The sequence below is a fragment of the Equus asinus genome, chromosome 28 (assembly GCF_041296235.1).
Source record: "Equus asinus isolate D_3611 breed Donkey chromosome 28, EquAss-T2T_v2, whole genome shotgun sequence".
Lineage (NCBI taxonomy): Eukaryota > Metazoa > Chordata > Mammalia > Perissodactyla > Equidae > Equus > Equus asinus.
In genome coordinates this window covers 32,657,334-32,680,147 of record NC_091817.1, presented here as the reverse complement: position 1 = coordinate 32,680,147, position 22,814 = coordinate 32,657,334, and the positions used below count along the sequence as shown (strand labels likewise).

Below are 22,814 nucleotides of genomic sequence, written 5' to 3'. Positions count from 1 at the left end.
TTGCCCAAGTGGGACTCTCTTCTGGCAATTCTAGGAGTCATGTCAGCCAGCTCAGAATCTTCTCAGACACGTGTGTGCAAGCCCTGAAAACCAGAGTTGGGCTTTTTCTCCCCTTGACCTGGGATCCCCCACCCTGGGCAGACCTGCCTTGCCGGTTGGGGGCAGCAGCTCTGGCCAGGAACAAGTCCTGCCGGAGGGGCTGACTTCTGTCCCTGAAAAAATGTGCCTCACATTTTTATAGAAATTGGCCAGAGGGGGTGGGAGGAGCTGGAACTACACTCCAAGTAAAGGGAATCCTGTGGGAAAAGGCCTGGGGGTCAAAGCTAATGCTGTGGGTTCCAGGAGCTGCACAATCCTCACAGAGGACAGGGGTGAGGAGGTGGAGGAGCTTTCCAGGCAGGGAAGCCATGCCATGACATTTCAATTGATCCTAAAGGCAGAAGAAGGGAGCCCTGGAAGTACCTTAAATGGAAGAGTGATGAGGTGGTGTTTTCACCTTAGGAAGATTTCTCTGCCATCTGCCTGCCCGGGAGCAGGCAACGTGTGGTCTTCCTCATTAGGTGATGCCCCGGGCAGTATCACGTTCTGGATTGGGGACCGCATGGTAATGACAGACTCAGAAGAACATTATCAAACTGCCTGTGTCTTTAAAAAGCAAATTTGGCCAGAGGGAGTCCAATTCTAAGAAAGCCTGGCCTGGAGTCACTCAGGCAGACATCGAGGGAATCTGAGCTGTCACTTGGATTTTTGTTTCAAGTAAAACAGCTTTAACTAGTTATGTGCATGTGGATCTATCCCTATTTGAAACCCACTGTATTACTTTCATATTGCTGCTATAACAACTGCCACAAATTCAGTGGCTTAAAACAACACAAATTTATTATCTTACAGTTCTGGAGGTCAGAAGTTTGAAATGGGTCTCGCTGAGCTAAAGTCAAGGTGTCAGCAGGCTGGTTCCTTCTGGAGGCTCTAAAGGAGAATCTGTTTCCTTGCCTTTTCCAGCTTCTAGAGCTGCCTGCATTCCTTGGCTCACACATCCCTTCCTCCATGTTCAAAGACAGCAGCATAGTATCCTCAAATCTCTCCGACCTCTGCTTTCATGACCACATCTCTTCCCACTCTGACCCTGATGCCTCCCTCTTATAAGGGCCCTTGTGATTACACTGAATTTACCTGGATAATCCAGGATACTCTCCCCCATCTCAAGATCCTTAACTTACACATATCTGCAAAGTCCCTTTTGCTATGTAAGGTAATATAGTCATGGGCTCCAGAGATTAGGACGTGGACATCTCTAGGGGCTATTATTCAGACTACCACCCACTTTGACAAATAAAGAGAAAGAATAATAAGCCTGGCAGCTGGAAGGAGAATGGACTGGAAGTAAGCAGGCTGCTACAAGACAAGAGGCAGCTCTGGGCCGGAGTTGAGTGGGAAGAATGGATACAGGACATGTTTCTTAGGAAGGACTGCCTGGTTTGGGGGACTGTCTGGGTTAGATGGGCAAGGACTAGGAGGAGATTGGGTGGATAGTGATGCCCTTCGGAGGGCCCGAAGGGAGAGGCGGGTTTGTGGCAAGGACTAAGAGGGCATGTAGGGATGTGTTCCATCTAGATGCCCATGGGACATCCAGGAGAGGTGCCTGGGAGAGGGGTGGACCCAGAGTCTAAATAGCTGTGACACTCAGGTCCCTCCCCTCCCTGTGGGCATACATGGGCTCATGATCCACCTTGATATCTGGGTCGCCATCTCTGTTTGACCCTAAATTCTCCAGTTCCATATAAGAGTTGAGGAGTCATCTTATATTTCTGAGGCCAGAGTGGCACTGATATTTATTCCACATTGAGTAGTTCTGGACACAATAATTTATATTGTAGAGAGATTAAGTCACTTGCACAAGGACCCACAACTGGCATGTGACAGAGCAGGAGTTGTTATGTTGCTTTTATTATATGCTTGTGGCTTATTTTAGGGGTAGGGATGTTTTCTGTCCAGCCCATTCTGAGCAGGTAGCCAGACCACTGCGCACAGGTTCAGGACCTTAGAGATACAGATAGGACATCTGGTGGAAGACAAAGGGTCTTTCTGTCTTTTGAGAAAGCCTGAGCTCAAGGTAGAGCTGAGTCCATTCTGAGTGTCCACAGGGAAAAGGGGAGAGGGAGCTTTCAGGGAAGTCATATCCAGTAGGGAGATCCCTCAGGCAGGAAAAAGGAAGAGAATCTGCAGGCCATGGAACAGAGGAAGCAGGCACCTATGCCCTGGCAGCACCAGGGCAGCAGGCATGACCCCACAAAGCCCAAACCTAAAATTCCTGTGGATGGGACAACGGCTGTGGCCTCAGTACCAGAGGGGATCCATGACCAGAGGATGCTTCTCAGAGATTCTCAGTCCTTGGAATAATCTGGGTAAGAGAAGCCCAGTAGAGACCAAGACTTAATTTCCCATCAGCCTAGAAGATGAGGCCTCCTAATAGGATTTACGCTTGATTTAAAGGAAATAAAGAAAGGAGATATTTTGTGCTACACATTTGGGCTTTTTATACTTAACTTTTACACTTTATATTATGGGGCACCTGAGTATCTATTTGTGTATTTATTTGTCTAGATCTGTCTTCTCCTTAGCCTGTAATCTCCCTAAAAGGCAGGAATCTCGTGGGTGTTCCTCATGGTGGGTCCAGTGCCCAGCACACACTTTCACTAAAGTGTGCAGGCTGACTGAGGGGGTCTCCCTGAGAATGGTAGTCTCAAGGGAGAAACTGAAGGGGGGGCGGGGCACGCATTTGGGACAAGTCAGGATTTCCAGAAGAAAGGCTGTGGATTGGCGGTAGGGGATAGTGGTTTTTAGAGGAGAAAGTTTGGAAAGGAATGGGGAACGTTCCGGCTGGGGCGCCAAGGGGTCCCTGGCAAGCCCCTCCCGGAGCCCGGGTGCCGGCGCGAAGCGACGCAGCGCGGTTTGGCCGCTGCGGGGCGCCGTAGCCCGCGCCGTTGCCAGGGGAACGGGCCCAGCGCCGGCTGAGGCCCTGCCCGCCTCGGCCTGGCCCGGCCGCACAGCCAACCCGCTCGAGCCGGAGCCCGAAGACTTGCCGGCCCAGCTCTGCCGTGCGGCTCGCTATGGGGCCCCGGTCCGTGGCGCGCCGCCGCCCGGTCCCGGGGAACGTCTCCGCCGCGACGGTTTGAGCGCGGCCGTCCTGGGGAGGGAGGACGGCCAGGCGCGGGGGCTGGACCGCTGGGTGACCTTCGCGGGGCCGATCTGGCTCGGCCGCCACGACGCGCAGGTGAGGAGCCACCGCCGCAGTTGTCGCCTCCAAGCCTGACCTGAGCCTCGGGGTCGCGGCTGGGCCGCCCAGCCGGGCTCTGCGCTCGCTTCGGTCTGGAGCCCGCGGCCAGGGCTCCAGGGACCGGGGAGAGCGCGGGGCTTCCTTCTAGCATTCATCGGGTTCACAGATCTGCACTGAGCGCCTACTGTGTGTCAGGCTTGGTGCCAGGCGCGGGGCCACGGAGGACTCCAAACAGATGCGACCAGTGTCCAGAACCCACGGAGTATGAAGACAGGGCGGGGAGCAGGCGCCAGATACACAAAGTGATTTCAGGTCAAGATAAGCGCTCTGGTGATGAAATGCAGGGGGGTGGTCAGGGAGGGCCTGCTGTAACAGGTGACTTTTAAGCTAAGACTTGGAGGTTGATAAGGAGTCAGCATTGTGAGCAGGGTAAGAGTGTTTCTGGAGGAGGGAAAAGCAAATGGAAAGATCTGGAGGCAGCAAAGTAGGATTTAGGAACAGAAAGGGTGAGGGGAGCTTTGGAGGATGTGTTGGGGAGTTTCAACTTTGTCCTAGCAGTTGGAGGAAACCATTGAAGAGTTTTGATGAGTTTCAAGTTTTGAAAAACTCACCTCACTCTGGCTGCTGTGGGCAGGGTGGTCAGGACAGGGCACAGGGGGAAGTCAGCTGAGGGCCATCCTAGTTCTGCCGGTCTGGCTGTGCCTCCTAGAAGAACTTATTTAGTCTTTCTGAACCTCAGCGTCCTCATCTGTGAAAAGGAGATGTTATTCTGCTTGTTGTTTATGAGGGAGAAAGTGAGGTGGCAGCTACATCTGAGACCAGTGACTAGAGAGGTCTATGAGAACAGTTTGAAACTATAGGGCCTAGCTCCGAGAGTTGTGAGGCTTTAATAAGTGAATTCCCTCAAAGCACTTAAAGCAGTGCCTGGTGTGGAATAAGTGCCCTCTGAATGCTGGTGATGGTTATCATTATCTTTGAAACACTGTAGGAGAGCAGTGATGGAGGCTTGGATTAGGGTGATGGCAGCAGAGATGGTAAGAAGTGGCTTAGTTTCCCTTGTTGAAGGAGAGCTGGATTTAGAAATGGGGGAGGGGCAGGCCCTGCTTTTGTGGAACTGGTGGTTCACCGAGGGAGGCTGGTTTGTAAACAGATAATCACCATGAGATGCAATAAAAGCAACATTGGTGCTTAATTAGCCAGTTTTTTGTTGTTTCAGTTTTTTTTTTTTTCTTACTTTGTTCTTAATGACTGTTTCTTGGTGGGTGTTCCTCAAGGCTTCCTCCTACAATCATGTGAGTTGATTTCCTGGTTAAAATCAACACTTACCTCTGCTCGGTGGCTTTGTTTTTGCTCCATGTTGCTCCCTCCTTCTTGTCCCCTTTCCTTGGCTTAACTTGAATCCCAAACAGTTTGCAGTGGTTGCTTCAGGAGGAGAACGGCCCGGAAAATGTTTGCAGACCACATCAACTCAGGAATGACTGAGGTTTCAAGGTTTTTTATCCCTCGAACCAGACTTTTGCATATTGTTTCCGTGAGGAGCCCAGCCGCATCTGAGACTGATTGATGATTGGAGAGGTCTCTGAGAGCAGCTTGAAGTTCCAGTTTATTTCCTGGGAGTTGTTGTGATGTGCATCTGTTAGTCAAACTATAGCCACTTCCCAGAATTTTAAGGCCAGAGACTTCTCTGGCACCTGTGGGGGAATTTTAATAAACAAAGTACTCACCCTTGAAAGTTCTTTTATAAATGACTTTTTGCACTGTAAAACTGTGCTCCATACAGCATTTTCTTTCAAGCCTCCCTTTAGGTGGTTAAATTGGGCATCTATTAAATCTTGGTGAAAATTACTTTAAAAGCAGATTCTGCAAAAAACCCTGAAAAGTTGATTAGAAATATCCGTGGAAAATCATTTGCGTAGCAACCATAAATCCTCTAGCAAAAAGAAAAGATAGTTGGGAGCAAAACCTTCCTGTGGTGTGCAGCCTCCCTTTGGGTTCTGGAGTTGTGAGGAGCTGACCTGGCCTTTGGCTGAGGACTGGAACAAGGTTCTGCCCAGCAACTCCTCTCTTGTGTTGCCTGGTTGTCTGATTCTGGCTTTGACAAGACCCCCAACAGCTAGTAGGGAGCCCTGCATCTCTTTCTCACTGCTCTGCAGCTGAAGGACTCAGAATTGCTTTCAAGAGTGAGAAAGCATTGAACTAACACTGAGCACTCGTGTTGCGCGGTTGTTAGGCAGGATTTCCTTGTCTGTCTGACATGGTGCAGGGCTCTGGATCACACGAGCACATTTGTTCCACATGGCAACCCAGTGGGGCCAGGAGGGTAAGCAGGGACACCCCTCAAGTATTTATTTGTGTTTTTTTCAAAACCAGTACATACACATGGTATAAAAAAATTTCAAACAGTACCAAGGAGTACATAGTAAAAGCAAATCTGTCTCACCCCCAGCCACTAGATCTCCTTCCCAGAGATTGCCCCTGTGTCTGCTTTCTTGCATTTCTTTCCAGAGAGAATCTGTGCGTGTAAGAACATAGATGTTATCCATCCCCCTTTGTTTTTGCTAACTCAGTGGCACTGCTCCACAGCCATCCCACATCTTGCTTTTCCACTTAACTGTGTATCAAAGGTCATTTCATCTCTTATTGTTTTTGATGTTGTACAGCATTCCATTGTGTGAATGTGCCATAGTTTGTTTATATTTTTTTTGTCCTTTATTATTACAAACAAGACTGCAATGAATCATTGTGTACTTTGTGAGTTTATGTATAAGATAAATACCTAGAAACAGAATGTCTGGGCCCAAGGGTGTATGTGTTCTAAAGTTTGGTAGATATTGCCAGGTTGACTTCCAGCTAACTTTTTGAAAGAAGAATAAAGGAGAGACCCAAAGAGGTGGCTCTATGAGATTTCTCCCCCATCCCCAGATTCCTTGGTCTGTGAGTGGCAGTGTAGGAACTAGAACCAGACTCTGTCTCCAGGCCTAGCCCTTTTCCCTGGCTCCAACCTGTCTCTGCCTATCAGTGGCTCAGGTCCCCAGGCCCTCCAAGCCCCCACATCAGCCCTGTCATCTCTCCTCTGACCCCATCAATCTATCCTCCCAGTTCCATGATCTCCCCTTACAAACCCTCTTTAGTAATTAAGTTGATTCTTTCCTGGAATCCTCAGACATCTTGCAGGAATGCAAGGATGCCCATAGCCTCTCCAGGGCTGGTACTTTTCACCGCAGTCTGGTTCTTTCGACAGTACCATTCATGAATCTCAGAACAACGTTACTAAATATGTTTTTGGTGGGAGAAGAGGTGGGCAAGAGGAAGGTGAATCAGTCATGTAACTATTCTACATTTCATAATGGGGACTTGATATGTTAAGATTTCCCTCATTTAAATTAGGCATATAAACTAAGGTAGCCTAACCTAATTTTGCAAATGCCGTTTGAGGCTTTTAGTAAGTGAATGTTAACATAAACAGATTATTGTCAACCTGGCAATGGCCTTCACCTTGTTGGGACAAGGGAGGGGTCTGCACAGCCCCTCCAGCCCGCCTCAGAAGCTAAGTGGGTCCTTGGCTTACCAACAGGGTGGCTACCTTTGGCCACAACACTCCATGGGATCTCTTTGCTATTGGTTTCCCCCATCTCTGCCAGCTTAACTCTGTGGTTGGTTCTGTGGCAGCAGAAGGTGTATGAAGAATCTTTTATCAAGGGCCACATACCTCTCAGCCCACCAAAGATGCAGCTGGGAGCATTGAGGGCCCGGGGGAGCTTGTGGGCTTGACCTCCACCTCCCAACTCCTCCCAAAGCACAGGGCTGCTAGACTGCAGCTCTCCCTGGGCAAGCCTGCTGTGATGGCACCTCCCCCACTGCTCACCTTTCCCCTCTTGCTCATGTCCTCCTCCCCACTGTGACTAGAAAGTTTTCTAAAACATCCATCACCTTTATGTCACACCTCTGCATTAAACTTCCTGTGATGCTCTGTGGCTCTTGCAGCAATGCCCAAGCTTCCTCACTTGGCCTCCCAGGCCCTGTGGGATCTGACCCCGTGGCTTCCCAGGGCTCATCTCTCTTTCTCTCTGGACCCTACCTCCAACCCCCAAACCTATCCACCCTGTGTTCTGTCACACTGAATGGCTGGCCCTTGCAAGGCTACCAAAATACCCATTCACCCACTGCCCTGATGTCTGTCTGGTTCCTCAGAAAGCAAGTCCCTGAGGGCAGGAGCCTGGTCTCAGGTGTGTTTACACCCTTAGTGCACACAGAGGGCTGGGCCCCAGTAAGCACTGACTGGGCCAAGGTGTGAGTGCACAAGCTGGTGCATTGTTTAGGAGCAGAGCCATGCATCTTTCAATCTGACCTCCTAGAGAAGTGCCTGGGTGTGGTGACAGTGCTTGGTCTCATTCGTGCTTGAGGCCCCATCTTGGACTCTCTCCTACCTCCCAAACCTTTTAATCAAAATCTTTTAGGCCAGGGGCTGGCCCTGTGGCCGAGTGGTTAAGTTCGCACGCTCTGCTTCAGTGGCCCAGGGTTTCACTGGTTTGGATCCTGGGCGCAGACATGGCGCCACTCATTAGGCCATGCTGAGGCAGCGTCCCGCATGCCACAACTAGAAGGACCCACAACTAAAAATATACAACTATGTACTGGGGGGATTTGGAGAGAAAAAGCAGGGAAAAAAAAATCTTTTAGGCCAAAAGAATTTGTGGCCATGAACTCCACAAGGGAAAATGTCATCAGTTAAGAGTTGGCTAGCCCAGGCTTTTGGGGCAGGTGGTATGCCTCCTGGCCAGCTCGGTGTCTACTCTAGAGTGCTGCCACTGCTGCAAGGGACTTAGACCCAACAGCACTGTCCCCTCATCCACAGTGTCATGCAAGTGGTACCTCTCTGGGTCAAGACCACCCTGTTTTGGAGTTGGAGCCACCCCCAAGGCTGTTTGTGGTAGGCCCCTGCCCTCACACAGTGACTCCTCCCACCTCAGGTATTGGCGATGCAGCAGCACTGGGGGTGCCTGCAGCCACTGCCAGGTACCCTGGGCAGCGGGGACATGTCAGCCTTGTGCCTCTGCTTCTCTTTTTAGAAACTCTCTAGTAGGGCTGTTTAGGTGTGAGGATGGCAAAAGGAAAGCCAGAACTTAGGGACCCCAATTCATAAATTCCCTTCAAAGTAGTTGCCCTAGTGATGGTGTCACTGGAGAGCCAAGGTGTGAGCCACAGGAATTTGCCTCCCCTAACCCCACCCCTAGCAGAACCACCTAGCTCAGCTGTAATTCACAGGGCTTGACCTGATGACCTTTGACTATTTCCAAAAGTCAAGAACAATGATTTGCTACCTCTGGGGACATTCATAATAAAGTGATGCCAACTTTTTGATCATCTTTATCACCTTAGATTGAAGGTGAGAAGGTTAGAGTGGCCCAGCTCTTATGACGTGGTGTTCCTTGGGACCACTGACTTAAGAAAGCAACTTCAACCAACCCTATCACTTTGGTCATAAACCTTGGAGAATATCAGATGCAGTAGCTGCAGTCTGGAGATGTGAGGACAACCCAGAGAGCTATTTTAAGGGTAATTATAACGTCTACCATTTAGGGAGCATTTTTGTGTCAAGGTTTTACCTACAGTGTCACTGATCTATATGCAGCCCTAGGTAGGATCCCGACCCCTTGTTCAGATGGGGAAACTCAGGCCACTTGGCTGGTAAGTACAGAGCCAGGACTTGAACCTAGATCTGTTTCCACCAAAGCTAGGGCTCTTTTTTCACCTTTTGCTGCCTCTTATTGAAGACAAAGCAAATAACCAAAGGATTCCAGTTGAGTCCCTGGGAGAAAACTAAGTCACTCCATTTAGCTCTGAGATGAAGCTACTCAGAGGTGACTTCAGATATCCCAGGCTTGGCTTACAGGAGGCTCTGAGCCTCAGCCAGGATGAAGGGCAGAGTGGCTAAGTGGGAATGTCTGGCAGTCAGGGTAATAGCTCGTGGCAGGGGGAGCTGGGACGGGGGATGTGGGTGCATGGGAGCTGTGCAAGTTGACGGCAGGGCAGAGTGGGCCAGATGGCTCCAGGTGGACCAGGATTCCACACCATTCACCGTGCCCACATTTCCTTTTATTTCAGATGCTTTCATGTCAGCAAATATTTACTGAGCACCTACTATGTACAAGGTAGGTTCTGGGTGCTTGGGGGAGGGATGTAGGGAACAGAGGTGCATGAATCACAGTACATTTGCTGCCCCGGCATAACAGGGGGGCAGACATGGGGATGGCAAAGTGTTACAAATGGCAGAGTGACTTGCCCCATAAAGACTGAGCATGAGGGCCCCCTGACTCTGCTTGGGGCATCAGGGAAAGCTTCCTGGATGAGGTGACACAGTGGGCTCTGAAGGTCTAGTCACACTTTGTTGGGCTGAGAAGTAAGGAAAGTGTTCCAGGCAGATGTGCTGAAGGGGGTCTGCCATACCCTTTGGCTTAGTCAGACTCCCTGGCCCATGGGGACAGGCTCCTGAAAGGAGAGACCAGCCGTCAGAGTTTTGTCCCTAGTTCCTGGCCTTCCCACCAAGAGCTCTGAGTTGACCTGTGTTCCCAAGTGTGGCAGTGCCTGCTCAGGCTCTAGTCCCACCTCAGGCCCAGAAGATAGTGGGGGTGGGGCTCTTCCTCCTGTACCGACAGGCCCACCCTGCCTGCCCTGCGTGTAACTTTGGCTACCAGGCCAGCTCTTGGGCTGAAGAATGGCAGGTTGGGGGTGGGAGAGTGCTGCCATCTGGTGGTCTGGCTCTGGCTAAGGCCTGGCCTTCCCTGAGCTCCCTTTAGTGAGTCAAAGGGCATCAGCCTACCTTTCTGCTTTCGGTGCACTAGGCCCAGATTTACTTAGAGAAACACGGTCATTTCTGCTGCTGGAGAAAACCAAGGAGGAATCCTCCCTTTTCTCGTGTACTGGCTCCTCCTCAGCCAAGAAGCCTCAGGCAGCCCTTCTGAGGCACAGGGAAGATGGTTCAGGGTCCTCCAGTCCTAAAGGGATTACGTGCTTGCCAAGAGGCAGAGGCCAGATCCCCTTCCTCAGCCACCCCCCACCCCTCCCTGTTTCCCTTAGCAAAGGGTAAGGGGACCCTCTCTGACACTTGCATTTGGGCCTGAGGACAGAGGTGACTAATCCTAACAGAATCAGCATGTGTTCTCATCGCTCTGGCCCCAGCCTGATATTGTTACCAGATGAGAACATGTCTTACTGGGTTTAACTTTGATGGCTGTGGAGACAGCACTTTGAGTAACAGGCAGCCACAGTGTGTCCTGAATAAACCTTGGACCCTCCTACCTTGTCCTGGCCAGGGCTGGGGCCAGAACTTGTTGTGGGGCTTTGAGACCAGCACTCCACTCCCACCCTCCCCCACTGCCAGACTTTGTCATGCTAGGGCCCCTGGTTCCCCTGCAGAGTAGCTGGAAGATGGCTTCCCATCCTAGCCTGCTCCTCCCTTGCTGAAACTTGGCTGCAAGCATGGGGCTCTGGGCTCCAGCCTGGGCCTCCTCAGGCTAATGCTCTCTCTACTGTTTCTCCCTCTGGAGATGAACATCTGCAACAAGCCCTCCAACAAGACAGCCCCTGAGAAGAGTGTATGGACAGCGCCTGCACAAGCCAGCAGACCCTCCCCAGAGCTGCAGGGCCAGCGATCCCGCCGGAATGGGTGGAGCTGGCCCCCTCACCCACTCCAGATTGTGGCATGGCTGCTATACCTCTTCTTTGCTGTGATCGGCTTTGGGGTCCTCGTTCCCCTCCTGCCTCACCACTGGGTGCCTGCTGGCTATGCTGTATCCTTGGGAAAGTGTGGGGCTGGTGCATGGAAGAGTGAGGGCAATGGATGGAGGGATGTGCAAGAGTGATGACAGAAGGGAGCCTTAAAGCTCTCTTTGAGCTAATTGTGTCCAGAACTCAACAAGGGATAAATTAGAGAGTAATTATTTCACTTACAAAAGAATTTTTTACTTTTCAAAAAGAGTCACGGTAGAATTCTTTTACATAGCAAGTTTCCTGGTACATTTAAAATGTGGTTTTATTTACGGACAGATTATTATGCTGTACCCAGAACTGTTTAGGAACTCTTTGATTTTGCAAATCAGAACCTTTTAGGGTGAGGTTGAATTGACAAGAAGAGGGATAAAGATGCCCTGGAAGCTCCTGGAAACAGTGACAAACACGAACTTGCACGAGCCTAGTGGTGCGACTGCCCCAGCCCTGGCCACGACCCCCAGGAGCAGAGGATGTGGGTGCAAGGCTGGGAGATTAGGGTACAGCAGGCGGCCATGTGCCCTGTTCAGAGGGTGCCCATGACAATGTGCCCTGGTGTATGTGCTTCATGGAGATGATTCCTTGGGCCTCTGGAGGAAGAGGGCTAAGATGAGCTAAAGGACGTTGGCAGGGATGAACTTGAAAGCCTCGGGCATAGAGTCAGCAGCTGAGCTTGGTCCAAGCCCAGTCCTTTCAGGCTGCACAAGGCTGAGCAGCTTCTTCCAGGGCTCCAGAGTTCAGCCTTCTTCTCTGTCTGACAGGAAGAGTTCTGCCTGCTTCCCAAGGTGGAGACAAGGAGCATGCAAGGATGTGTGTGTGAGCACTAGAATGCGTGAGCCATGAGTATGAGCATGCCCTCTTGGGAAACTGCAGAGCCCTGGGCTGCTGAGTGACAAGGGCAGGTGTGTAGAGAGGGTCTCTAGAGAAGATTGTTGTCCTCAAACACCAGCAGCGTCATTATGGGGCTTCTTGGTTCACTAGGGCCCAGAGCCTAGTCATCAGCTTTGTAAATGGAAAGCTGGACTTCCCCTGAGGTGACCAATAGGCCTTAGTGCTATTAAGTAGAATGCTTCATGGAACATTCCTCCAGTGATCTGGACTGGGCACACCCCACACTATATAAAGGCACTGTGCCAACCTTGTACATGGATTATCTCATTCAGTCTTCATAATAATCTGTAAGGAAGGTATTCTCCCCACTTTACTAGTGAAGAAATTGGGGTTCAGAGAGATTAAGTGACTTCCTGAGGTCATGCAGCTGGTACTCAGTGAGGCCCAAAGGGCTGCTCAGGCAGGGGGATGGTTTAAGGGTTTTGTCCTCTCCACAGTCATTGTTTTGGGCATTGTGGAGGCTCACAGAGCCACCTGGTCTGGCACCCCATTTCCAGGTTTGGATGGTTTTCCTTCCTTCCATCAAGGCCATCCTCCTTCTGCAGGTTCCCTCAGGGCCCCTGAGGAGTGAGGTAGGGTAATGGTGTGTACCAAGTACGCACCTCGGGCCTGGAACTGGCCTGGGCCCTAGGGTTGCAAAGATGAGTAAGTCAGGACCCCAGCCCTGGGGTGCTCCCTCCAGCTGGAGGAAAGCCTTGTAGACTGGAGATTGTCACGTGGTAAGTTTGGGGGTAAGGGCTCAGACAGCAGACTGGCTGCAGGAGGAGGGCCGTCTAGACCAACGTCACCATGGGCCCAGATGCCACCTGCTGCTCACGGCTCCCCTCCTCCCCTCCATCTGCCTCTCCAGGTACTCTCGGCTCCGCCCCTTTCCTTCATCTGCTCTATCCCGTCAGTCATCAGGTCCTATTGATTTTACCTCCTAAATAGCTATTGAATTAGCTGTCTTTTTCTCCCCATTGCTTCTGCCTCTCTTACCTAGATGACCATTTTGTTTCCGAACAGGTCTCCCCCCACATACTGTCACTCTGGCCAGTCCATCTGTGTCCCTGCAGCCAGAATGTCCTTTCAAAAAACAAATCTGATAAAATTGCTCCCTAGCTTAACACCCTCTCATGGCTTCTTCCTGCCTTAAGGAATGAGGTTCAAGATCCTCAAGGCTCTCCATGTTCTGAACTCTGCCCACCTGCCCAGCCTCTTATATTATTTCCTCTGTTGTTCTCTGTTGTGGTAACAGTGGTCTCTTCCTGGAAGCCCCTTGTCCCTCTCTCCACCCCAACACTCGGCCAAGTCAGGAGTCAAGAACTGGCAGCCCATGGGCCAAGTGGGCCTACCTGAAAAAAATTTTTCTTTTTTAACTGAGAGATAATTAACACGCAAAATAGATCTTAAGCATTCCTTCAGCAGGTGTGTTTTAAAAATTATTTCCTTGTCAACATTTAAAAAATCAGAGACCTCACATAGAAAAACAGATTCCTTGTTCCTTTTGAAAAGCCAGAATTGGTGACATGGGCCCTCGTTCTTGCATGGCAGCAATGAGCTGAGCTGGAACCACACGTCAGCCACCCCTCTGGTTGGGACTCTGCTTGCTCCCGGTACACAGCCAGGCTCCTTCTCCTCCTTCCATTCCCTGCCAGGTCCCTGTTATCTGTTCTTCTCCAAGTCTCAACTGAGATGATACTTCCTCAGGGAAGCTTTCCAGATCCCTTCAGACCAGAGGAGGTCGCCCAGTTACAAACTCACACAGTCCTGTTAACTTTCTTCATTACAATCAACCCATTATTTGATTAATGTCTGTGTTTCCCACCAGACTGTAGGCTCCTTGGGGTTAGGGACCAAGTCTGTCTTGCTCCTGCCATATCTTTCAGTTCCTGGTATAGAGAAAGACCTTGGTAAACAGCTAAATGAATGAACCAGGGGGTGGGGGTGGGAGAAGTGTTGCAGCAGGCAGGAAACTAAATGTTTGCCCACATTCAGTGTGTCTGAAGAGAGGCTGGAATGGTGAGGAGTAGTGGTTGGTGATACCAGAGAGGTTTGAGAGGAGCCAGAGCAAAAGGGGCTTTGGCACTGAGCTAAAGAGTAAACTTTAGCTTGAGAGCCATTGAGACCCATTGCGGGTGTTTAAGCAGGTAAGGCTTTAGGTTTAAGTTTTTGAAAGCTTACTTTGAGACCAAGTGAAGGGCAGTCTCAAGGGGACCCAAAGAGGAGGAGCAGAGTCAGGAGACTATGGAATAACTCAGGCAAGAGGTGAAGGCCTGACCCATAGCCAGGACCGTAGGGATAGAGGTTGTGATGGGCCACGGGATTGTCTCTTTCAGCTGTGGTGCAGCACAGTAGGCTGGAGCCTGGCTCATGCAGACATGTACAGAAATTTGGCTGCTGGGGGGTAGAAGAAGGGAGAAAAGGGTGTTGGACAGGTGATGGATGGAGGATAAATGATGGAGGGATGATGTCTGCCTGGCTAGCAAGAGGAGGGAGGGAGGGAGGATGGCTGCCTGAGTGGAATCTGTTGGTGAATTTTTACACATTCAGACTTTGCAGCAAGTTGTGAGCATACCTGTCTCTAGCATGTGGTTCAATCATTGAGCAGATAGGTCCTGCAAGATCTGTGTTTCAGCGCTAGGAATTAGCCATGCTACCCCTGGCCAGGTCCCGAATGTGACAGGCCATCCCAGACACTCAGCCCCAGGGCTCTATGTACCTGGGCTGCAGGTCAGGGAGGTGGTGGGTGTATGAGGCCCTGTCTGCAAGTGATTCTCCATCTGGCCCAGCTTCTGGGAGAGGGTGGCTGCTTCCCTCTCAGAGCTGACTTCCTGTGAAAGCAAGATAAACAAGCTTAGAACTTTTATTTTAGGTCTCTTGACTTTAGAGGATAATCTCTTTCAGTCTCACTTCACCATTTAGAATCTGAAACCAAATCAGATTCTGAGGTAAGACCAGCAGGGCCTGCACCAGGCCTGGAGCAGTGAGGCCAGGGCCCTGTGTTTGGAGGCCCTTGGCAGCAGTAGGCAGTGCTGGCTTGTGAGCTCCATTACCAGCTGGCCCTTCTCCTCTTCCATCTGGGGCACAGGTATGCTGTAGAGGTCTGACAAGGAAGCTCTCCGGGGGTGGAGGTAGGAAGAGGCACAGGCAGAGAGTCTCTGCATGGGGGAGTTATATGTAGGTGGAGAGCAGTTCTCTAGCCACAGGAAGCAGGAGTGGGGCGCCCAGCTGGCAGAGTGTGGAGTGAGTCTTTAACCTGCTGGGCCAGTGTATGGGCGTCATCTTTGCCGGCCACCTTGTGGTGCACCTGACTGCTGTCTCCATTGATCCAGCGGATGCCAACGTGCGGGACAAGAGCTACGCAGGGCCCCTGCCCATCTTCAACCGCAGCCAACATGCACACGTCATCGAAGACCTGCACTGCAACTTGTGCGATGTGGATGTGTGAGTGCGTGTGGACTGAGGGTGTGTGGGCAATGAGTGTTTCCCAGGGAACTGCCAGCAGGAGCTCAAGGCAGAGAGGGGCATGCCCAGGGCTTTACAGTCATCCTGATGGCTCAGGACTCTCAAGTTTTACACAGTCACGAATCTCGATGGAGTGACAGAGAATTGGGTAAAGGAGAAGGTGAGGAGAAGGTGACTGGAAACAGAAGACGAGGAATAGCATTTCCAGCAGTCAAAGTGGGAAACATTTGGCTTTGCCACAAACATTTCTAATGACTAACTCTTCCAGTAACACTCCCTTCCCTCCCATTTCTCACAAGTATTCCCAGATAGGGGTGAGGAGGGGAGTTAATGCTTGAGTACTTACCACGTGCTAAGCCGCATCTTTCTCACTTCACAGAGAAGGAAGAGCCTAATGCTCAGAAAGGCTAAGAGGCCTGCCTGAGGTCATATGTCTATTGGGCAGCAGAGCCAGATTCACAACCCAGCCTATCTGGCCTCCGAGCCGATATTATTATCCTCATTTACTCATGAGGACTCTGAGGCCCAGAGAGGCCAAGTGACTTGCTTCAGGTCACACTGCTAGTAGGGAGAGGAGTCAGAATGTGCAGAGCCTACCCTTGGCTGGTCCAGACTGCCTCCCTAGTCATCCCATCCTGCCCCCAATTCCCTGAAGCTTCCCGGTCTCCCAGCCTCAGGTAGGGGATCCGGGATGAGGGTGGGGTCCAAGGCCAGCTCCCCGCTAATCTTAAGAACCAGGCAGCCTGTTGAAGTGGATCTGTCCGTAGGACAGAAAAATATCCAACAGCATTGAGGCACTGAGGCCTTTGGCATCAGTCCATCCTTCCCTTCACTAGACACTAGTCAGCATGTTCATTGTTCCTCAGTGGATGCTCTGGCAGTTGCTACCCATTCCAGGGCTCTGTTCTGTTGTGGTTGCGGGGGCACTGACAGGACACTGGGTGACTCACTCTTCCACATTCCTTTGGGCTTCCCTGATCCCTCTCTGGGGCTAGGAGGCTCATTTGCCTTCCTAATGTGGCCTCACCTCATCTGAACCCCTGCAGGGAACTGCATACCGGTCACCTAACGCTCACCCAGATGTTCACTTGTTTCTCTTTCTTTGGCTCCTTTTGGATTAGGCCAGACAGACTGAGGCTTTTTGGAAGAATGCCAGAAAAAATTCCCATAGTCTGGCAGGGAAACAGGGACTCAAAAAGTGAAGATGTCAGGAAGTGCAATGCAGGCCCTGGGCCTGGCAACCTTGCTCTCTTTCACTCCCTGGCCTCATACATGCATCATCTGCTGGCTCAGCGCAGGGGTCCTTGCTTGGAAAGGCAGCCCCGTTTCCGTTTCACACCACCATCACCAGGGTGCGCAGTCCCAGAGTGGGAGAGTATAATGCTCCCCATAGCCTTCCGCCCGCGCCCGCGTCTGGGTCCCGGCTCTTCAGAAGCGCTGCCTCCTCCGGGTGCTCCGCCGCGCAGTGCCACCAGAGGGCGCGCGCGCTCCCCGTCGCCGTGCTCAGCTGTCGGGCAGGGTCGCCCGATCCGTAAGCGGCTCCAGGCTTGGTGCTGCAGTCCCTTCTCGAACCCTGCCGCCCCAGCCAGGTCGGGTGGTGAAGGACTGGACGAGCAGGCCGACCCCTATGTGCTCCCTCCCTCCCCACAGGAGCGCTCGCTCCAAGCACTGCAGCGCCTGCAACAAGTGCGTGTGCGGCTTCGACCACCACTGCAAGTGGCTCAACAACTGCGTGGGCGAGAGGAACTACCGGTGAGAGTGGGGCCTGGGCCTCACGGGTGTCTAGGGATGCGCGTGTCTGAACGCATGAGCAATGGACTTTGAGTGTGCATATGGGGCAGTGCAGAGATGGTGGTGCTTGGAGGACCTGTCCGCTGGCGTGTATTAGTGTGTGCTGGTCTGAGGGTGATGCTCCTGATGGCTGCTGCCTGGGACACTGAAGATAGGTTTGGGGTCTTCTTCCTGCTGGCCCAGGGAAGGGTGGGGAGTCTGATGGGGGGACCATCCATTTTCACCTTTACCATTAGCCTTTGGCTTCATGAGGAGTTGGGGCTGTGGGGTCAGAGGCCAGGCTCCCCATCCCAACCACAGACCCTTCTGAGCTCTGGGCCCTTACCCAGCTGGAGCACCTGGGTGCTGACAGCTGCCCACGGCTGGGCCCAGGCTCTTTCTACACAGTGTGGCATCTGCTTTACTGGGTGTCCTGCTCCTCGTGCTGGTGGCCACTTATGTCTTCGTGGAGTTCTTTATCAACCCTATGCGGCTGCGCACCAACCGCCACTTTGAAGGTTAGTCTGGGCTCCAGGCCCACTCCCATCCCCTAACCCTGAGCCCCTTCTGGTCACTGGTCACAACCTTGGCTGAGCACAGTCTGTCTGTGCGTTGCAGTCCTGAAGAATCACACGGATGTGTGGTTCGTGTTCCTGCCTGCTGCCCCTGTGGAGACCCAGGCTCCTGCCATCCTGGCCCTGGCTGCCGTACTCATCCTTCTGGGCCTGCTCTCCACAGCCCTCCTTGGCCACCTGCTCTGTTTCCACATTTATCTCAGTAAGTGCCTCCACCTAAATACCTACATACCCACTCCTGCCTTGCAGGGGATAGGGGTCTCTAGGCTGCAGGGAGATAACCAGTTGGGCTGTAGAGCCCTGAAGTCATGCCCCTTTCCAGTGCTGGCTCTCTGTTATAGTATAGTCTCACTCCGTGGCTTAGTGTATGTGGGGGCAGTGGTTTCAGCCTGGGGCTGGGTACCCTCCCTCACCTTCTAAACTCCAGGGTCCCTTTTCCACTGCACTGAACCCTCTCCTCACTCCCTCAGTATGGCACAAGCTCACCACCTATGAGTACATCGTGCAACATCGCCCGCCACAGGAGGCAAAAGGGGCCCACAGGGAGCTCAAGTCATGTCCCCCCAAGATGCGGCCCATTCAGGTATAGAAGTGGCCCAAAGGGCTGATGGGATGGGAGATGGGGCCTGGGTGGGGAGGTGTGGTGGGCTGTGTAGCGAGCAACTCATGATGAGACAGAGCTAAGGGAAGTGGGCCTGGAACAGCAGCTGGGGTAGGGGGTACTGAGGGCAGCAGGAGCGAGGCCAGGCCTCAGCACATGCCGGCTTGCTCAAGTACAGCCACAAGCCAGAGAGAGCCCTGCATTTCCCTGACCCCATGTATGTGCTCTTCCAGGGTCCAAGCATATGCTGGAGGGTGTGGAATGTGGGATCCTGAAAATGGGCAGGTTGGGGCTACAGAAGAGAGAGGGATGGACCAGTGACTGGGTCACTAGGATGGAGCCATCAGTTTTTTCCACCCGGGACCCTGAGCCCTTATGCCCACCACCCTATTTAATGCTTAAAACAGCCCATGAGGCAGGTAATGTTACCTTACCCATGTTGCAGATGAGCATATTGGGCCAAGAAAGGGTAAACAAGCTGGATCTGGGAAGAATTAAGATCTCTACACTCTGAGGCAGGAACGCTCCAGTGCAGGCTCGAGCCTGGCCAGGCCAGCTGCTGACCAGCCTATCCCCATTCCCACGCCCCGTGGCTTCCTGAGGTTAGCAGCTAGGGGTGGGGGTGGTCTAGTCCTTGGAGCCCCCAGGGACTGGGAAGGCAGGGGGCCCAGGCAGGCCTTGCTGGAAAATCTGAGCTCCGGATCCCAAGGCCTTATGTCAATTGGACACAAACACAGGCTGGTGGGTGGATTAGGGGAGGGCTTGGGACCCTGCCTCTCCTGTTCTCATTGCCAGGGGTGGGCCAGGCTGTCAGGCCTGGGCAGGCCTATGGGGGTGCTGGTTCTTGGCGGAGACCTCCCACCATACAACTGTGTACCTGCCCTGAACCCATGTAAGCACAGTGGCAGCCATCCTGGGAGTGGGTATCATCCCCATACCCACTTCAGAGAGGAGACTGAGGCTCGGAGAGGTAGGCAGGAGAATTTCTCAAATTTCACAGCCAGTGCCCATTGAGGCAGGGCTGGCCCTGGGATGCCCAGACTTGAGGGCTCTGGACCCCTGCTCTGTAGTCACTGCCTGCCTAGGATTTGGGGCCAGATGTGCCAGCAGCAAGGGCATTTAATATCTGCAAATGACCTAAGAGAGGCCTCCCCAGGGGGTGGAGGGCTGTGCTTGTCCCATTGTATGGAGGAGAGAGCTGAGGCTGAGGGCTGCCAAGTACCATTCAGGAATGTGTAAATTTTGAAGGTCTCTGGGAGGATCCTAGGGACAGCAGTGATGAGGGAAGGGGGGGTTGAGTGAGGATACCCTCAGACTTCCCCTGCTGGCTAGGACTGGCTTTTATCCTATCCTGGCCCCTCAGGCTTCTGGGACCATCCTGTTCTGCTGCCACCCTCCCACCCACCTTACCCTTCTAGAGCTCAGGGGCACTAGGGTACACTTTGCCCCTCCCTGCTGGGCCCTGGAGGGGTGCTGAGTCCACATTGGGGAAGAGGAAAGATGTTGGCGGAGGATTATCTTGAGGTCCCAGTCCTTGTAACTGGCCTCTGACCCTTTCCTCTTTCCCAGGGCCCTCTGGCTGGCACCCCCACACTCCTCCCCAAAGGGCCAGCCTGGGCATAAGTTGGGCGTGGGGCTTACCCCCAGCTTCAATCACTGCATCTGTGTAGCCAGCCCGTGGCCAGCTGGGCTCTGTCCCTCAGATCTGCCAGGGCCCCACAGGCAGCCTCCCCACCCCCACGCTGAGCAGGAATGCGGGAGGGGCCCTGTTCTGGAGCTGTTGCCCCCAAACATAGGCTTGTTTTAGAGACGGTGTTGCTGTTACAGTGTCATCTCTGCATTAGTCAGGACGCCTGGGTCTCCATGGAAACGGCTGGGGAGCAGGCGACAGCTGTCTGGGTGCCCTCCCACTGCCCAGTGGGGGCGGGACCTCGTCGTTCAGGCTCCGCCCCTCACCCTCAGTCCTACTCCCTTCCAGGGCTGGCTTTTTCCTGGTTTTTGTTTCCTCACCTGCAGTCTTGGTGGACTGTAGCTAGGGCGAGTTGTGTGCGCTAGAGTGCCACCTTGTGAACTCCTGACCTCATGCCCCTTCACTTTCAGGGTTTGGGTCTGTCACTCCCAGGGTGGCTGTGAGGATCAGGGACTAAACAAGACACAGAACTCGCCCATAAGCCTGGTCCCAGATGGGGCTGTGGTGCTGTTTTTCCCACCATGTACTGCCTGCCCTTTCCGGGAAGGTGTGGGGGAGGCTGGGCCCACACCACTCCCCCAGCAGTCGAGATTGTGGCTGTTGCTGTGAGGACTCAGCTCTGCGGGAGCTGCGGAGCTGTGCACACAGCATTGGGTGCACACCCCAGCATATGAACAGCTGCCTGGTCTCCCAGCCAGGGAAAAAATTGGCTCGGAGACTAGATCCCTGAGAAGAGCCAGAAGCAGGAGAGGGCAGTTCTTCAAACCTCTTCCTCACCCCCACCCCCCTTGGCCAGAGCAGCTGTAGACTGTGTGCATTGGACGTATGAGGCTGGGGGCTTCCCAGAGGAGGTTGAGTTTGACTAGATGAAGTCAGGAGGAGGTGAGGATGGGGTAAGGTCCAGAAATGGGTGTTTTAATCCTTGTCCTGCAGAGGGGTTTTTCCCAGCATAGCCGGGAAGCCTGGAGGAGGACAGCCCTAGACCTCTGTGCCTAGACCTCTCACAGAGGCTGGGAGGGGGTATTGTGTCCAGGACAGGGTAGGCTCAGGACCCAGAAGGCCCTGGATCCACACCTGGCCTCCCAGCCTCCCTGACCCCCGCCTTCCCCAGGAGATGGAGTTCTACATGCGAACCTTCAGCCATGTGCGCCCAGAGCCCCCTGGCCAGGCTAGGCCCGTCGCAGTGAGTGCCAAGTGAGTGTGGCTTGGGCGTGTGCCACCTGGACATCTCCCATTGGCATGGTAGGGCCATCGAAGGTGGGAGAAAGGGGTAGGCCAAGGCTAAGGCACAGGTCTGGGTCCAGCCCAGTGTGGCCTTGAACAGATCAATGCCCCTTTCTATTGTCTGCGAGGGATGCAGGCTTATTTCAGGACCTCCAAAGGGGCGGGTTTGGGGGGGGGGTGGGATTTGAGGGAACAACAGCATTCAGAGCTTACCCTCAGCTTCTCCCTCAGTCCCTCCCGGTTCCTTGCCACCCTCGGCCAAGTGGACCCTCCACCACCCTCCTCCCCAGAGACTCTCGCTCTACCACCCCGGATCCGACCCCAGGTAGGGGGACGGCGCTCAGCCCCTAGTCCAGGTGGAAGGGGAAGGGAAAGAAGCCTCTATCCCGCCCCACTCCTCTGCTTCTTTTGGCGATGTCACTCAGGCTCCCCACTGTCTGTGCAGAAAAAGAGAAAGCGGCGCGCGTATAAGGTGCCAACCTCTGGGACCTTGGACCGGGAGCCCCCGCTGCCCAGGCTGCCGGGTGAGCGCCCCTTCCTGACCAGATCCTGCTCGGTGAGCTCCAAGGTAGGGCCCCAAGCAAGTCGCAGCCTCTACTTTCACGTTCTCCTCCACCCCCGCAGGGCCCCAGGCCCTAGGCCGCCGCTCCAGCTCGTCGTCGGATTCTGCGGGCGCCAGCCCGGTGCACGCCGCTGGTCCTGCAGGCGCTTACCACTCGGCGTCAGCCGAGTCCATGGACGAGATTCCAGTGGCGCAGACGCGCCTGGGCAGCGCTGCTCTGGCCGCCCCCGGGTGCAGAGGCCGAGAGCCCGGGCCGGCGCTGCAGGCGCGTGCGCCCGCCGTTTTCGTGAGCCCCAGCAGCGGCAAGCCCGGGGCGCGGGGCAGCCCGGAGGCTGGCCTGGCTTAGCTGGATCGAGAGGCAGGAGAACCGAGGAGGAGCGGCCGGCCCGACTCTCTATGCAACGCCCCCACCCTCGCCTCACCGAGTGCACTTTAGGGGCCTCTACGGCCGGCGGGATCGGCCCCCTCCCCCACGACTCAGCAATACCCGCCCCACCGGCCATGATGCTCCAATAAACTTTTTTATGCTTTTGCGGACGTAGTGCATACTTTCTTAATAGAAAGGGTCACGGGCCCTCCTGGAACCGGACCGTTACCAGTCGGCCTAACGGCAGAGGCTAGTGTAGGCCTCTGAACAGTGGGTGGCCACGCAGATTGTCATATGGAGGTACACGAGGACCCGCGGTGCTCAGGTACGGGGCTCCTGGTTAGGAAAGGTCCTGGAAGGCTGCCTGGAGGAGCACTTGAAGACAGAGTTTGAGCTTGGAGACATAAGGGGAAACACACTTTGGGCTCCCGGGAGGCAGCAGCGAGAGCACAGACTGCGAGGGCAACACCGGGATGGAGTGGGAATAGAGGAGGACGCAGACCCGGGAGGTCCAGGAGCTTTTCCCTGGCGGCAGGATCGCCGTGGGTGTACCAGGCTTCTGGGGTTAGGCACTCGTGATTTGCTCATTGTACCTTCTCTCCCCCAGTGCTCCAGAGTTGTGACCTGGGGATGCCACACGTTC

The 22,814-nt window shown here is 53.6% G+C and overlaps 1 protein-coding gene across 12 annotated transcripts; it reads left to right on the top strand.

The window, feature by feature from the left end:
- Positions 1-2,963: 2,963 nt before the first annotated feature.
- On the top strand, positions 2,964-22,342 carry ZDHHC1 (zinc finger DHHC-type containing 1). Of its 12 annotated transcripts, none has more exons than XM_014827720.3 (12): positions 2,964-3,274; positions 9,383-9,429; positions 10,825-11,067; positions 15,186-15,361; positions 17,033-17,134; positions 17,546-17,670; positions 17,771-17,929; positions 18,198-18,310; positions 21,130-21,212; positions 21,474-21,567; positions 21,688-21,766; positions 21,867-22,342. In XM_014827720.3, the coding sequence occupies exons 2-12, from the start codon at positions 9,421-9,423 to the stop codon at positions 22,148-22,150; spliced, it is 1,467 nt and encodes a 488-aa protein (XP_014683206.2). In that variant the 5' UTR covers positions 2,964-3,274; positions 9,383-9,420; the 3' UTR covers positions 22,151-22,342. The 12 variants fall into 12 exon arrangements, with proteins under 12 accessions (XP_014683206.2, XP_044616745.1, XP_044616747.1 ...); XM_044760810.2 differs by having other exon boundaries at positions 2,971-3,274; positions 17,753-17,929; positions 21,052-21,212; positions 21,668-21,766; XM_070500187.1 differs by having other exon boundaries at positions 2,972-3,274; positions 21,052-21,212; positions 21,668-21,766.
- The last annotated feature ends 472 nt before the right edge of the window (positions 22,343-22,814 follow it).